Consider the following 17843-nt stretch of genomic DNA (forward strand, 5'->3'; position numbering starts at 1 on the left):
TGGTTGATGGAAAATATTCAGCCTGGAGTCCGGTTACTAGTGGTGTGCCATAAGGATCTGTTTTGGGACTATTGCTGTTTGTCATCTTTGTAGATGACTTGGACGCAGGCATAAGTGGATGGCTTAGTAAATTTGCAGATGATACTAAAGTCAGTGGAGTGGTGGACAGTGTGGAAGAATGTTGCAGGTTGCAGGAGGACTTGGATAAACTGCAGAACTGGCCTAAAACATGGCAAATAGAGTTCAATGCAGATAAATGTGAGGCGATTCACTTTGGGAAGAATAACAGGAAGGCAGGATACTGGGTCAATGGAAAGATTCTTGGTAGTGTGGATGTGCAGAGTGATCTTGGTGTCCATGTACATAGATCCCTGAAAGTTGCCACCCAGGTGGATAGTGCTGTTAAGAAGGCATACTGTGTTAGGTTTTATTGGTAGAGGGATTGGAGGGCCTGTTCTGCACTTTATTGTTCTATGTTCTATGTTATTGAGCAACACGTATGACACAGGATTGTGATACAAAAATTACCTGGGCATCAAGATCCTAATGCCTAACTGAAAGTCAATGCCACATATGAGGGGCAAAGGTTTTTGCAACAACATATAGGACCCAATCTCAGGTGCTTAAGGAATTCATTACACACCTTGATGAGATGGTATATGATTTGAAGATCTGTTGATATCCCATCCCAAATTTCTGGCAACAGAAATATGGTCAAAAATCTGACATTCCAGATATTGCTTAATATTTGGCTACAGCTAACTGATCTCTCAGATTTGGGAGACAGGAGACAGTGCCTCCTAGCTCACTTTTCCCCTTTATTCTGCCACTGTGGTGTGGATTCCGCCTCTAGCAGTGCTTCTGTTTCATGGATAATATTAAGCTACTTGGTTTTCAGCAGTCACATATTTCATCAATATGCCATACTTCATATAGCCCCAGTTAAGTTGGAGTCTTAGAATTTTATACTCTCAGGTCACATGATCTATGGCGATGATGATGTCATGTGCATCTCTCTTAAAGGTATACTACATGCTAGCTTAAACAATCACACAACACCAGGTTATAGTCCAACAGGTTTATTTGGAAGCACTAGCTTTCAGAACACCACTCCTTCAGGATGAACCACCTGATGAAGGAACAGCACTCTGAAAGCTAGTGTTTCCAGATAAACCTATTGGACTATAACTTAGTGTTGTGTGATTATTAATTTGAGGAAGTGGGGACTGCAGATGCTGGAGATCAGAGTCGAGAGTGTGGTGCTGGAAAAGCACAGCAGGTCAGGCAACATCAGAGGAGCAGGAGAATTGACATTTCGGTCATGAGTCCTTCATCATTCCTGCTCCATTCTTCTGCTCCTCAGATGCTGCCTGACCTGCTGTGCTTTTCCAGCACCACTTTCTCGACTCTGATTTTTAATTTTGTCCACTCCAGTCCAACACTGGCACCTTCAAGTCATACATACTAACTGTGAGACATAACAGAACATCCTTTGGAAGCAAGAAATCTAAAATCCAAGTTTAAAGGCAATAAAGTTACTACCAATTCATTTAGACATAACATAATCTTAAGCCTAACCCTTAAGTACCCTAACCCTTAAGTACCATCATGACAAATCTTTGTTGCATATTTGTACAATTCAAAAAAGCAGAAAACAAAATCATATCAAAGTAGACATCCTACATCAAGTTACAGCCAACGAAGAGGTTTGGAAATTTAGTCCCAGAATTTTTCCAAGTTGTGGAGGTACCACTAAGACTCCAAATTGGTGAATGGGGGTCAGATTGGGATATCCTACACCCATTTACAATAGCAGCTATTTTCTCTGATAGTAGAAAGGGCTGTAGGAGTGAAACCCAAGCACAGCAGGGCCATTTTAACTCAGTGCCGAATTCAGACATATCCTGTTTTCATGGTAGCAAAGTCCTTAACCCAGGACTTATGAAATTTTACAGTTGTCATAAATGCCCTTGTCATCCAATTAGACTGTCAAATAGTCAAGTTGTGAAATTATTTTAATCCGAAAACCTTTAACAGTTAAAAATAGCTGCCTTTGTCAGTGATGGGTTGAAAAACTCTCCTGCTATAGGGTCATTTAAATCTCCAGCTTTGTAAAATGTTGTAAATGGACTACTGTATCACTGGGGGCTCAAATAAATCTGCTTTTGAAGTTACAATAGCTATTTGTTGACATTACCCTTTATCTACTTGTTACTAATTGACTATTTTCACAACCTACAAATGTCTCAATTTGATTTATACTTTAAAAAGATTAAAGGATTAACTGTCTCTGGTAGGTTATGAACACAAGTCTTTAGTTTTTAGAAAAGTTTATGTATTTGAGGAGATTGATATGAAGTGTTTTTTATTAGAGTGAAGGCTGGAGTATGTAATAGATTGGTAAAATTTTAGTTTGTTTCATTTCAACATGACTCTTGAAGTCAGCCCTTGGTGGATACTGGCAGAATTGACATGGAGGGTAAAAGATTAGATTAGATTAGATTCCCTATAGTGTAGAAACAGGTCCTTTGGCCCAACAAGTCCACATTGACCCTCTGAAGGGCAACCCATCCAGACCTATTCCCCTACCTTTTCCCCTTCACCTGACACTATGGGCAATTTTGCATGGCCAGTTCACCTAACCTGCACATTTTTGGGACTGTGGGAGGAAACTGGAGCACCCGGAGGAAACCCACGCAGACACGGGGAGAATGTGCAAACACCACACAGACAGTTGCCTGAGGTGGGAATTGAACCTGGGTCTCTGGCACTGGTGGATGAGTTTCCATGAGTTGTTATTAATTTGAAATAATATTTATAAAGGATATCATGAAATGTTGAAGAAGAATGGGTTGGTGTGAATTAGCATGAGTAGGCCCTGGGGGTGGATGAAGAGGATAGGGGAACTAGGTGGTGGGTGCGAGAGCTGAGGGCTACAGAGTCAAATCTTTAACAAAGCAATTGGAATGAAATACCAGAGTACTGAGACCCTGCCTTTTCAATAGCATGCCTTGGCACCCATCATCCCCTGTGGCTGCTGCTGATCTGTGAATGGGGCAGTGGGCTGGTCCATCTTGCAGTTATCTGCCAGGGCAAAACTCCTGTTTTCAGAGTAAATTTCACCTGAGATGGTGTGGCAAGTTGTGAGATCTCTGAATCAGAAGGTCATACAGCACAGAAACATTCCCTTGGTCTAGTTCATCCAAGGCGACCAGGTTTTCCAAACTAAATTAGGCCCACATTCGCACGATGGCACATAGTGCCAGGGACTTGGGTTCCATTCTACCCATGGGTGACTGTGTGGAGTTTGCGCATTCTCCTTGTGTCTTCGTGTGTTTTCTCCAAGTGCTCAGGTTTCCTCCCACAGTCCAGGAACGTGCAGGTTCGGTGGATTAGCCATGGAAAGTGCAGAGATGGTCTGGGTGGGTTGCTCGTCAGAGGATCAGTATAGACTCGATGGGCTGAATGGCCTGCTTCCACACTGCAGGGATTCTGCTCTATATTCTTGCAATCTAGTTAGGAAGTGACAATCTGTGTAGAAACAATATTGTAGGAGGAGCATCAAGCAATTTGCAAACAGCAAACTCCCGCAACCACTCTTAAAATCCATTTTGACTTTATATGATTAGATTAGATTAGATTCCCTACAGTGTGGGAACAGGCCCTTCAGCCCAACCAGTCCACACCGACACTCCGAAGAGTAACTCATACAGACCCATTTCCCTCTGACTAATTGACCTAACACTATGGGACATGGCCACTTCACATGACCTGCACATCTTTGGGCAGTGGAAGGAAACCAGAGCACCCGGAGGAAACCCATGCAGACATGTGGAGAATGTGCAAACTCCACACAGACAGTCACCCGAGGATGGAATTGAACCTGGGACCCTGGTTCTGTGAGGTAGCAGTGCTGACCACTGAGTCACGGTGCCGCCCTTAAGCGGCAGTGAGAATTCAGAGGTTGAAAAATACTCTACATTTGTTAAGCATCTTTCATGTCATCAGGACCTCACAAAATGTTCTTCAGCCAATTTGTAGGCATTGTTTTAATGCAAGATATTATATCACAGTTACTGCTCACAGCAAGGTGCCATACACAATAATAAGATATCTGACCATGTAATTGATTTTTATTGATGTTGAAATAGAGATACATAGTAACCAGGGCATTAGGAAGGCACCTGATGTGTTGGAATAGTGCCATGATGTTTTTAACATCAACCTGAGAGGGAAGACGATGTTCTTCGTGGTTGGACATATAATCCAAATGTACACTTTGTCTTAGCTACAAATTTCATCCATATTTATTCAGCAGAATGTATAATTGTGAAAATATCTAGAAAAGAGAGCTGCGTGGCTGAGTTACCAGGTTGAATATACATTTGTTAAAAGAACATGTTACTGATAAACTGTAACACATGGTGGCACAGTGGTTAGCACTGCTACATGATTCCAGCCTTGGGCGACTGTCTGTGTGGAGTTTGTACATTCTCCCCAGGGTTTCCTCTGGGTGCGCTGGTTTCCTCCCACAGTCCAAAGATGTGCAGGCCAGGTGAATTAGCTGTTCTAAATTGCCCATTGTGTTCGGTGCATTAGTCAGAGGGAAATGGGTCTGGATGAGTTACTCTTCAGAGGGTCGGTGTGGACTTGTTGGGCCAAAGGGCGTGTTTCCACACTGTAGGGAATCTAATCTAACAGCAGAATTTGGTTTAGTTTTGAAGAACTTTAACATTAGGCGTTGTTCTTCATTATTTCAGGATGTGAAGTGCACACACCCGATTCTTGTTGAATGCAACAGCAATTAAAAGCAGCACTGTACAGGAACTCTTCTATTGGCAACATCCAGGAAATGAACTGAGCTACAAGACATATTATAATATGAGTTCATAATGAAATATAAACATAGGACCCTGCATTGTAAATTTTTTCTCATATGTCATCTACAACAGAAGTTTTTAAAAAAGATTCTGAATTAAGGTTCAACTACTTTCCTCCCATTCATGAAAAAGACTTCATTGAGTGCATTTTTTTGAGGTAATATACTGTTGCAAATTGAGTTACAAATAGCTGGAGCATGTTTACAAAGGAATTAATTTTGTTAGCCCAGGCATTTAAGCTTGACATCAGAGAAACTTTGCACGTCTGGCTCAGATGTATCCAACCCTGTAATAAGGGATGGAATTACATTGTGCACTGGATTCCCTGACCCCCAATTCCAATAGTTGCCCTGCAGCTACACTGGGAGCAGCTTTAATTGCTTTACAGCCAGTTTCTCTGGAGGAAGTCCCACCTAGATAGTTGTAATCCACCAGGTTGGCTGACAGTTCTCTAGACTCTGTGTTATGATTCAGGGGTTTTGGGTCACTGCTGGACAACAGGCAGTCCCACCAAGAGGAGGAGTTTGCTTATATATTGGGGTTTGGGATGGGGATGGATGCAGGTGGTGGTGGTAGGGCTAAGATGGATTGGTAGAGGGTAGGATTCAAGAGACTAGGGGAAGGGTCAAAGTGGAAGCTGAGTCTCTCAGAGGTCCAGAGAATTCACATAGGAGGTCCACCACTTCTTGTCTGATATGGACCCACGCGTCTAATCTTATCATATTTTCTGGTCTCCCCACTCTTGTGAAACTTGATAAGGTTAGGATGAAGCCCTTACATTGCCATTAATTGAGCAATTAAGGCAACATAGATTCGAGAATATAAGGACCTACCCAGGCACTTGTAAAATTTCAGACAAATCCTGGGTGAGGGGTGGTGGGAAGGGCACCTCACAGAAGGAAAGTCTTGTAATACATCTGAAAGAGGCATACTGGTCCAAGCCATCTCGTATACTTCATAATGGAGGTCCAGAATCACCACTACAAGTGTTCCTCTTTCTTTCCCTGTGGGCTGCTGCATTTATATGTTCTTATTCCACCACCTATCTTCAAACCCATCGGCAGAGTAAATTCCAGCCCAAGTCTTCAGATCTTACAATAAACCAAGCTGATCATACAGCGCTCTGAATGGTGGTGATACTGAATATTCTTTCACATAAAGTCTTGCTGATGCATTCAGAATAGCTTTTATAACATTTTGATGCATTCAGAACAGCTTGTACAACTTTATGAATTAGTTGTAAAATAATTTCTGCCATTGGCTAACAATTATGAAAGCAGTTTTCAACCAAATGAAGAACATGAATGTCTGTAATTTTTTTTACAGTAAACAGGATAAGCACTTTTCCAGCATCCCTCCTTCTTAAAATGGCAACTGGGGAAGGTGGCCATTGTCAGACGAGAATAGAAAGTTACACAGCACCATCTTGTGGGATAGAGATGACAATTCCACAGTTACTTGTTTTATTTTCGACACATTGCTCTTCAGTCAGGAAGAGTGCTGGTCTTACCCAGCTCGCTTAGGTTTTATGATTTTTGAACTTCTCAAAGACCTTATGTCTCTCCAACTCTGTAATTTCCTCCAGTGTTATAATCATTTTGATCATTCTATTTTAATGGCTCTGGTCTCTTCTGCTGCTTCTCTCCCTTTGTTCATCATTAAAGTCTGTAACCTGTACCTAGGGCTTAATCGTGTTTCCAAATTTCCCTGAATTACTCTGTTTCTCCACCTGCTTTTAACACCCATTTCTTTGACCAGGTATTTGATCACCTCACTCAACATCTTTGTTGGTTCATTAGCAATTGTTCCCTTTGTCTTTGTGCAATAGCTTTGGATGATTATTTTCCTCACCATATGTGTTTGTTTGTTACTTTATGTGATTTATTTTTTTCTGTCCCCATTCAGAGTGCAGACTCTGAACAAAAGATGAATTGGTGCCAAGGAAATATCGGGCCTGTACAGATGCCTTGAGCTTCTGCACTATTTTCCACTAGTCTTCCAACTTCTTTGTCTGTAAAATCACCTGATTTCCCCACTACAGATCATCTACTGTTGAAATCCTCAGGTAATTATTTTGTTACCTCTAGAGTCATCTAATCTAACACAGTTCTTCCTGATCTCACATTTTGCCATGTGTAAGCTTCATGTCCACAGATCTGTGCTACCCATCTGTTAATTCCCAGCAAGCCCTGTTTCTTTGTCGTCCCTGTACTGATTCATCTACATTGCTTCCCAGTCAAGTGACGACTTGATGTTAAAATTCTCATTCCTATTATTAATTCCTGCCAAGGTGTCACTCTTCCTTGTAATCTCATCCAACCCCAAAACCTTCCAGAATGAACTGTTCTCCTTCAGTTCTGGTCTCTGGCATAATCTCAATTTTAATTAGTTCATCATGATCATTGCGTCTTCAGCCACTCGACTGCAAGCTTTGGAATTCCCTCCCTGCACTTTTCACATATCTTGCTTTTTTTTTCTTTCCAAGAGCTGTCTCATGAGGAAAGGCTAGGTTTGTATTTAGAAAAGTAAAAGGCAAATTGATTGAAACATAGAAGATTCTGAAGGATCTTGATAAGAAAGATGTGGAATGGCTGTTTGCTGTAGTTGGAGAATTTAGAACCAATAGTCACTATTTAAAAATAAGGGATCACCCATTGAATAGTGATGTGGAAAAGTTATTTCTCATAGAAGGTTGTGAGTCTTTGGAACTCTTTCCGTGAAAAGGTGGTGGATGCAGAATATGTCAATATTTTAAAGTTCAAAGATGGATTGATTCTTGGTAAACAATGGGAGTGAAAGGTTATCAGGATAGGTAGGAGTATGGATTTGTGGTTACAATCAGATCAACCATGTTCTTGTAGAATAGCAAAGCAGGCTCAAGGAGCTGAATGGCCTACTACTGCTACTTGTTCATAAGGTGACATGATTGTATGTCCTTCACAGCTTCTTGTTTGCTTTCTGAAGCTCCTATGAATCACCTTGGAGTATTTCATTATCTTAAAGCTGCTATGTAAAGACAATTTCTTGTTGGTGTGAAAGTACATTGTCAGTTGTACTCAAGCTGACAGTTGAATTGTGGGGATTGTTTTGAGAGAATGAGGTTCAGGATAATTTTTTTTCTTCTGCCAGTATGAGTAAAACAATCTTTTATTCTGTACATAATTAGAATGGATAATGGGGAGGGCAAGCAGTCTGCCCTTGACTGATGAAGGGCTCAGGTCCCGAAACGTCGATTTTCCTGCTCCTCGGATGCTGCCTGACCTGCTGTACTTTTCCAGCAACACCCTCTCAAGTCTGCCCTTCATCCAGATCAAGATCAGAAATAGATCAGAAATATGGTGGATCAAGATTCCATCATAAATTCACGCAGTCACCCTATCCTGTCCATCTTTCATCTCCAACCTTCCAGAAATTAAAGATGATCCAGTCCTAAGGATAATTGAACATGATGTTGGATACAAAATAATTCAAGTGACCTGTGGTTTTATCAGATGTTTGCATGTGTGAAAACAACAAATGCTGGACACCAACTAATCCCAGACAAGCCCTTCTTAAGTTGCTTTGTGCTTAAATGCCCAATTAATTTTGTGGGCGGTACGGTGGCTCAGTGGTTAGCACTGCTGCCTCTTGGCACCAGGGACCCGAGTTCGATTCCACCCTCAGGCAACTGCCTGTGTGGAGTTTGCACATTCTCCCAGTGTCTGTGTGGGTTTCCTCTGGGTGCTCCAGTTTCCTCCCTTCCTAGATTGCCCATAGTGTTAGGTGCATTAGGCAAGGGTGAATATAGGGTCGGGGTGGGTTACTCTTTGGAGTGTCGGTGGGCCGAAGTGCCTGTTTCCATACAGTAGGGAATCTAATCTAATCTAAGCAATTAACTGAGCAAAGAAAATAAACAAGAGTTACACGATTTTAATCAGTGAAAGGTCCTAATCTCTACAGTTAATCACTTTGTGCAAACCATGGAACATACTCATTTTTGAAGTTTTGTTTCTAATCATTAATGCTGATCCATTCCTACAACTTTGCAAATTTCACCAGTGTCCTGTCAATCTCAGACAGAGTTTTGTATCCTGCAATGGAAAAAAAAGTTGAAAGTGACTTAAGGTCAAGCTGTACATTGCAGACATCAATATATTTTCAGAATATCTTGTTAATTGAGTGCTTTTAGATATCGTACCAGATAGAGCCATTGCTGTATGAAGCTCGCTTTTTAATATTTGAAGCACACGTTTAACTCCTTCTTCACCCTGTTGTGAAAATGCAAGAAATTATTAGCTTTTACAGTAGCCTCTCTTTTGTTGAACAGTTTTGTCTTCAGGCTGAACCAGAATTGCAGACAAGTGAAGTTGCAACTGAGTTGGAGAAAGATATCTCTCCTCCTAATAGTTTTTAAATAAAGTATATTGAATTGAAAATGGAAACTTTATATATGCTTTAACAAGTGTTATGATATTATATTTCATTTCATGAAGCTTTCGTTTCTGCTTTTAAGAAGTCATTTGTTTTAAGAAATACTAATTTCTTAAGTTGGCTTGGAGGACCTGCTATTTAAGCGATCAAGGTGAATTAATGTACACAGTTGAAAATGAAGGTCACTAAAATTATGGATCAGTATTTGTATTTCAAGGATATTCATCCACCTGCTCCCAGTTCTCCAGCGATTTCATAATTTCAACAAAACTATTGCCATCCTCCTGTCACCACAGCCCACAGCGGAATAGATGGAAAATTAAATAGATGAGGGAAAAATATCATAGTCTTTTACAGAAATGTTATCTTCAGTGGTCAGTATGCATCAAGTGAAACAGTTGTTGGTTGCAATGTGATCTCCTTCTCTATTATCAAAGATTCAGGACACATGTAACAGAATAACAAGCAGAGCGCAGACCTCCATTTGCCTATTCCTGATCAGATTTTAAGATGTAGCCCTCATTTTCCCAACCTCAGAAGGATGAAAGGCTGAGTTAATCAAGTATGGAATCAAATCAAAGGCCCCATGCCCTCTCAGCAGATTAGGCTTTGCATTTTGTCATAACTCTGACAGGACATCTGTAGTTTTGCTTTATTGGATCACTAACTTGTTGCGACACATCTCAGTGTAGCAGTGCAAAGATAATAAGAGAATTACACACTGAATGAAAATATAAAAGAACACTTTCTTAGAAACCACAAGGGCACAGGAGCACTGTCAATATGATCATGAGAATTGAATTGCTAATTATGGATCAAACAATAGATTAACTTATTAAAAATCAGCATAAATGTTTCAGTAAGAGAAGCTCATTTGCTATTTAACATGTTAAGGATCTAGTGAATGTTATGTAACATAAATAAAAATAAATATACTTGCTGCATTATCAATTCTTGTCTCTCATGACTATCTTTCTTAACCATATAAATGCATATCTGCAAAGCTGTTATTAAATAATCAATGATAGTGGATCGTGTTCTGATCAGGTGGTTCGTGAAGGGTCTGGACAATGAGTCAAAGGTTACGTTTTTCTCAGATAAAGCAAACTTGATAGGGCTGAAAGAGCACCCAACTCCTGCTGGGTAGCAGACCAAAGAACCCTGAAGCTAATGGCCAATGCAACTATGATGGAGTACTATTGTGGCTATCAAACCAATATGAACACAAATGTACAGATGTATTACACGTTGCGGGAATAACACCTATGCTCAGGAGAAGAGCAATATTGATCCTTTCCTTTTTATTGTTTGAAAGAGCACCTTTGGCGAAGTGTGACAAGATACCCATTCAATCCAGAAGATACAATATGTTCATTATGCTTAGTTTGTCTCAAATGGTGGCATTTAAATTGATGATTGTCAGAATTTTCAATAATGCTGACAAATTAACAAATGACTTGCTCCACAACGGCTTCTTCCAAAAGCTCCAACACTCACTGAAGTTGAAGTTTGTGCAAGATACATGTTCTAGTTGTTATCTGATAGTCTCATGGAATGTTGAATGGGGCAATTCATCTTTAATGTACATTTATTGGTATAACTCATCATGGTAAAATAGGATGTTAATTTTAGATTACATAGGAAATAGCAGTAGGCCATTCAAGCCTGGTTCAACAATCAAACAGATTATTCCTGATCATCTACCTCTATGACTGTTTTTCTCCATCCCCATATCGCTTAAGGTCATTACAACTTCATTTGTTTTTGAAATGCTGATATTGGAAACAGTGCTAGCCAGTAATAATTTTGTGCAATTCGATAAGGTCACCTCTCATGTTTTGCAACTCTGGAGAATACAGGCTGAGATTTCTTAATCTCTTCTCACATGGTAGTCCCACCATTTTGTGGATTAATCTGGTGAACCTCTGTTGCACTCTCTCTTAATAACAAGTATATCTGTACTTGGATAAGAGACCAAAACTATGCATAATACTCAGCTATAGCTTTACTAAGGCTCTATGCAATTACAAGAAAATGTCCATTCCTGTCCTGAAATCTCCATGTAAAGAAACTCAAACATTCCTAATTGCTTGCTGCATCTGCATGCTAGCTTTTAGTGAGTCATGAACAAGGATACCCAGGTCCCATTGGACAACAACGTTTTCTAATCTCTCACCATTTAAGAAATACTCTGCCTTTCTGCCTTCAAGCCTATTCATGTTTCATCCATGTGCCACATTCTTGCCCATTCACTTAGCCTATTCAAATCTCCTTGAAGTCTGTTCTCATAATGTAAATGAATAGCTGTCAGCATTTTCTGCTGAAAGTTATATGTTATGAAGATGTGGGTATACTGTACCTTTAAGAGAGTTAAAAGCAACAGGACTACCTGACAGCACCAAGTGTTCTGAAAAAAGATATAATGTAAACTTTTTGCCAAGCAGTTAGGGTAGCTAGTTGCTTGGAGACAAAAACAGATTTGAATTAGGCCAATCAGTTTAAATTGTACCCCAGAAAATACCAATCCAGTTTGAATTTAGTATATTGGCAATCTTACAAGCCAATGACACAATCGGATGCTTTGGAGGTAAAAGACGGGGTGGGGGGGAATTGCACAGTTGAGAGGAGAACTGCCATGCCACCAGCATGTAGAGATTGCCTGAAAAAATAGCTCTCTTAAAGGTACCTTTATTGATCAGTAACCTGTGATGCAGAATCCCCAAGAAGAAGAAAAGAAGACAGGAATACAGAGAAGAATCAAAAGCTGCCTGGTTTTGAGATAAGAAGTTTTGTTTTATAAATCTTAATTGGGATTTTTATCGGACCAGTATCATAGAGGGAAAAGTAAAAGATAGGTTTGAGGAAGAAGTTGTAAATAGTTGTTAGTTAATTATTCTCTGTTATGCTTTAGGAAAGTTAATTTTTACTTTAAATAATTCTTGGCCTCTCGAATTTTCACAGATTACTGCATGGGGATAAATCATTGCTGTGTTGCTGGTTTAAATTAAGCAGGAGGGTTTCACAATATCAGTTCATAAGTATTTCCTTTATTCCCTTAAAATTTGGTCATGAAGAGCATGATTGATTAATGGACACTGCAGCTTGTTAAGTATTTATACACAGCCACCCTAAATTACCAATATTGAGACTCAGCACAGCAGCAAATCACCCTTGATCAGCACCTTCCAACTGCGTGACTATAAACGAGAACAACATGGGCCGTAGATGCATGGGGTCATCATCAACTACAAGCTGCTCCAGGACTTGGAATAATATCACTTTCCTCACTGTTGTTGGATCAAAATCCTGGATCTCCCTCCCTAACAGCACTGTGGGTGTATGTACACCTCAAGGATTGCAGCAGTTTAAGAAGGCTATTTACCACCACCTTCTGAGGACAATTAGGGATAGGCAATAAATACTGGCCTATCAGTGAAGCTCATATCCCAGGAATGAATTTAGAAACGCTTCAGTCTCTAAAATCAATATAGCATCAGAGTGCATCATTCTCAATTTAGACTTTTACAACCATTACATTGTGTTAGTATCTCTTATGATACAATAATTGTATTATAATTGTTCAAATTGACTAATGGACAAGATTGAAACTGAAGTGTATTAAATTATTAGTTATTCAATAAATATTCAGCAATTATGTATGTATTTGCTTATTAAGTTTACACTTATGCAAATTAATTCTGCTTCCTAATGGTCAGCTGAAATTTGGAAGGTTCATAGTGTTGCTGAAAAGAATTATGACAATACAAATTTGTTTCAACTTGACTGGATTGTAATTCATTTCTGAATCATTGAGTGAATGTAGATGTAAATTTCTCTTTTCAAAACAATGCACAGGAGATGAGCAGAATCTTTATAAAGTACAAGATTCCAAGTGAAACCACACTGCCAAAATGAAAACAAAAAATGTATCAAATAAGTATTTATTGTTCTCAATTCATGGCCCATAATTCACAAAAGAGCTTTAATAGAAGACAATCACCTTCAGAGAGAGATATTCCAAACTGTATCACCCAGAATACAAAGGCCATTCAATCCCTTCAAATCTGTTTCCCTGTTCAGTGAGATCATGGTTAATCTGTAACTTAATTTCATTCGCACACCTTGTATTTAAATCCCTTAATATTCCTGTAAAAAGCCATCAAATTGCATTATAAATTACTAATTGAGCTAGAAACGACTGTATTTTCTTTTGGACAAAGCACCACTTAGCATCCTTTCCAAGACAATGTGTTTACAAACTTCTCTCCTGAATAGTTCGGCTCTGCCTTAAAACCCTCCACTATTGGGCAAGTTACACGTGATCTACCCCATCAATTACTTTGAAAACCAGAATATCTCAAATAAATCACCCTCTCTTTTCCATAGAATAGTTATTTATGCAATTTCTGCTTGTTCTGTCCATAATGTTCAGGTTACATTCTAATGAATCTGCAGACAGTGATATTTGGGAATAATAGCAAGACCACAAAGTCAGAACTTATATCATAAGTGGTAGAAGGTATGCTAGCCTGCCATTGGTACTGCTATCAGGCAATCTGACAACAGTATTTGTGGTGTTGGTCAGCAATCTTTGTGCTATCTTTTGTTGAATTCTAAATTGTACCTCCTGGATTTCTGGTCATAATTGCACTTGATTTTGATAATGTAATCCACACCCCCTCCATCTCAATCTAGCTGAATCTTTGGATTCCAATTGCAGCTAATTCAGAGGAGTTAAATAGGTTTAGTGACGTTGATATAAAGAGGAATTTGTTGTACATATATTTTAATGAGAAATTCTTAATTAACCTTGTGAGAGTTTACTTATAACACCCAACATCCCATTATATTAGAGTCATAGAGGTGTACAGCATGGAAACAGACCCTTCAGTCCATCCCGTCCATGTCAATCAGATATCCCAACCCAATCTAGTCCCACCTGCCAGCACCCGGCCCATATCCCTCCAAACCCTTCCTATTCATATACCCATTCAAATGCCTCTTAAATGTTGCAATTGTATCAGCCTCCACCACTTCCTCTGGCAGCTCACTCTATACCTGTACCACCCTCTGTGTGTAAAAGTTGCCCCTTAGGTCTCTTTTATATCTTTCCTCTCTCCCATAAACCTATGCCCTCTAGTTCAGGACTCCCCGACCCCAGGGAAAAGACTTTGCCTATTTACTCTATCCATGCCACTCATAATTTTGTAAACCTCTATAAGGTCACCCCTCAGCCTCCAACTGATTGACTTTGTATGAAATTACTTGATTTTGTTATTTTACAGCCATTAAATTCAAGAAGCTTATTGGTAAACGGCAGTAGCATCTGTCTTCTTTATTATTTCCATGCAGCAACACCTAACTGGGACGCAGGACTTGGGTTGAATGCCGATAGTTATTTGCTAAGTGAATACCTGGTTTCATCTGACTCACTGCCCACTTCTTCTGTTTACACTGCTTCTGTTACAATTGAGCACAAAACGTTAACAAAGGATGTGTGTGTGTTGTGTTGTGTGTTAGGAAGAGGCAAAAACTAAGTAACCCATTAAAGAGCTTGTAGAAGCATTATCTCTCAATAAGTAACATTAAAAGTGAGAATTACAGAAATAAAACCACATTGAAGATAATTTACCTTGTAGCTTAATCCCCAAATCACTGGACGGCCGATGAAAACACACTTGGCACCAAGCGCTAAAGCTTTCAGGACATCAGTTCCCCTTCGAATTCCACCATCCACATAGACTTCAACACGGTTCCTCACGGCTTCGACAATCTCTGGCAGCACTTCAATCTGCAATGGTGCAGTACAACTACTTGAGTGTCAAATCAACACTTCTGCAAGTACGTTACTGATAACAAGGAACAAAGAGTATCATGTGTTATTTCAAATTTTCAGGTGCCATAATGACCACCTCACTAAGTGGGCATTTAATTTTCCATGCCAGTTAAAAATGTTCAGGCTGGAGATTTTTTTTTAAATAAAACCCTTTCTTTTAAGCAGAAAAAGATTTTGAAATGTAACATTTCTGGTACCAGCTAAAACAAAAATGCCATACAACACCTGACAATACATGCAACAAACATGCAACTATGAGGGACAGGAGTGAAAAGAACTGAAAATTGAGTTTGACTTATTTGGGTAATTGAAAAACACTTTATTCATGATATTTTGAGCTTTTTACTATGATCTCTGCCCAGCTAGAGACAGCTCTTGATCTCTTTTGAAAGAATAAAAGTTAACCTGCTGAATAATTCTTAAAAAATCATTTGAAGGTTGGATATTTGTGTAGACTTAACCAGAGAATTAATATGAGTGCATTGTTTAAACATCATTTTGTCAATATTTATTGCTCATTCTAATTGCTCTCCAAAAGGTGCAGGTGAAATGCCTCCAAACTGGTGAAGTCCATGTGATATGGATGCTGTCCGAGAGGGTGTTCTAGACCTTTAGCCCAGCAAAAATAGAGAATCATAGGCTCCCCACAGTTTGGAAGTAGGTCATTCAGTCCAGTGAATCCTCAACGCCTCTCCAAAGAGCATCTCACCCAGACAAATCCCTTACTCTATCCCTATATTTACCACAGCTAATCCCCCTAGCCTGCACATCCTAGACACTACAGACAATTTAGCATGGCCAGTCTACATAACCTGCACATCTTTGGACTGTGGGAGGAAATCAGAGCACCCAGAGGGAACTCTTATAGACATTGGGAGAATGTTCGAACGCCACACAGAGTCGCCCAAAGCTAGAATCAACCCTGGGTCCCGAATGCTGTGAGGCAGCAGTGCTAACCACTGAGCCATGATAAATGGCAATATATTTCTGACTCAGGATAGTGTGTTGTCTTGGATGGGGAGGTAAACATTCTTTTTCTAAAGCTTCCCTCTTTGCTACTTTAGTTGAAAAATTAACCCAGTTTACTAATTTTAGGTTTTGGGTTTTAATATGGTCATTCCATGGGTCAAGGCATCATTGCCTCTTTTCCCTAATCTGGGTGGTGTATAGTTGTAAGGAAATAAGTGGATTCTTAAAGCAGTTTCTGTCTAAACTTACGGTTGCTGAAACTCCATCAAGCTGTCTTCCTCCATGATTGGACACAATGATTCCTTGGACACCGTGCCTAACCGCAAGCTCAGCATCCTCTTTTGTCAGGATGCCCTTCAGAATGATTGGGAGATCAGTCTGAGATTGTAGCCATTGGATATCTGACCAGGTTATTGCTGGATCCAAGACGTCGTTGTACAGAGGAAGATTGTCATTACGATCTTGGTCGTTCTGTATCACAAAATGATGTGAGGAATGCATTACTTAAATATGGGAATAAATTGGTTATTTCTGATATTCTGTGAAAATATCAGCACAACAATATTGTGATCAGAAATTTACATTGATTGTGGGTAGTTATTTTGAAAATCTAAATTATAATTATCTGCACATATTTATGCAGGTTATCGATGCCAATAACCAAAACATTGCACCAATATATCAATTAAATTCATTTCAACGTTAGCTTTTTTGCAAACACTGCAGTTGCTCAAGTTTCCTAGGGAACGGTTACCTATGACTCTGCTGCCCAGACATTTTTATTATTCTCAAATGCTACATCACACGTGAAGAAATTCAAACCAGATTCCTCATGTCTTGAAGCATGACACTGGCTCCAAAGCTAATCTACAGGTACTGCATTGTACCACTTGAAAAATTGAAATACATGTTTGACATCTTAACAAGAGAGTTATTTTTCATTTGGATATTGTTGTCTAAAATTAAATATCCTTTCAGATAGAGCTAATAAATACACTGTATGATGTACCAAACTATCCTCCTCTCTCGCCCTCAGATACTCTTTAAAGAGGAAATATTTTCCATTAAATCTCACCAACAATTAATGCACATACACTAATTCCTTACGTATCACCTTTACACAATAATTTGTTTGTCTATTTTGCAATGGGTTATGACCTGCTAAGTAAAGCTAGGAGACACAGTTCCAAAATAAGAGGTCTCCCTTTTAAGGAGGAGGTGAGGAGATTTTTATTTTTCTCTCAGAGGTTTGTCAATCTGTGGAACTCTCTTCCTCAGAAAGGGGTGGTGCCTGATCCATCTCCAAATGCTCACTAATTGGAGGCTGACAGCTACTAGGTAGACAAGAAGGTAGAACACAGCAAGCCAGGCAGCATCAGGAGGTGGAGAAGTCGACATTTCAGGTGTAACCCTTCTTCAGGACTTCAGCTTGCCGTTACTGGCGATGGACTATCCCTGGATCGAAGTAAGTGGGGCATCCTCAAGTGGTTCTGGTAAGCAGGTGGGAGGAGGAAGTTGTTGTAAATGCTAAGGTATTACTTTCCCCAGCCCTTCCTTGGCACTGCCAAGTACTTTTAAATATTATGCCCAGGATACCCAAGGAGAAGGGAAAAAACCCTCCAGGCTGTCGACATCAACCAGGAGTTATCTAGCAGCTTGTTCAATGATAAGCTCCTTATGTGGACAACTAAGGGTTTAAATTGGCATCTGGACAGGACACTATTCTCAAATCTTTTGGCCCCCCAGAT

The 17843-nt window shown here is 39.7% G+C and overlaps 1 protein-coding gene across 3 annotated transcripts in view; it reads right to left on the minus strand.

Moving 5' to 3' along the window:
* Positions 1-1583: 1583 nt before the first annotated feature.
* LOC140495715 (2-Hydroxyacid oxidase 2-like) overlaps positions 1584-17843 on the minus strand; it is a 44556-nt gene continuing 28296 nt past the window's right edge. For 2 of the 3 annotated variants that reach the window (XM_072594737.1, XM_072594740.1), the window contains exons 5-8: positions 16345-16566; positions 14923-15081; positions 9058-9127; positions 8775-8950 (exon numbers count right to left, since the gene is read on the minus strand). In XM_072594737.1, the coding sequence (XP_072450838.1) occupies positions 8895-8950; positions 9058-9127; positions 14923-15081; positions 16345-16566 (507 nt within the window). In that variant the 3' untranslated portion in view covers positions 8775-8894. Of the gene's footprint in view, positions 3532-8774; positions 8951-9057; positions 9128-14922; positions 15082-16344; positions 16567-17843 lie in introns of those variants that run through there. The other variant, XM_072594739.1, reaches the window with a different exon arrangement.

The sequence above is a fragment of the Chiloscyllium punctatum genome, chromosome 25, assembly GCF_047496795.1.
Source record: "Chiloscyllium punctatum isolate Juve2018m chromosome 25, sChiPun1.3, whole genome shotgun sequence".
NCBI lineage: Eukaryota > Metazoa > Chordata > Chondrichthyes > Orectolobiformes > Hemiscylliidae > Chiloscyllium > Chiloscyllium punctatum.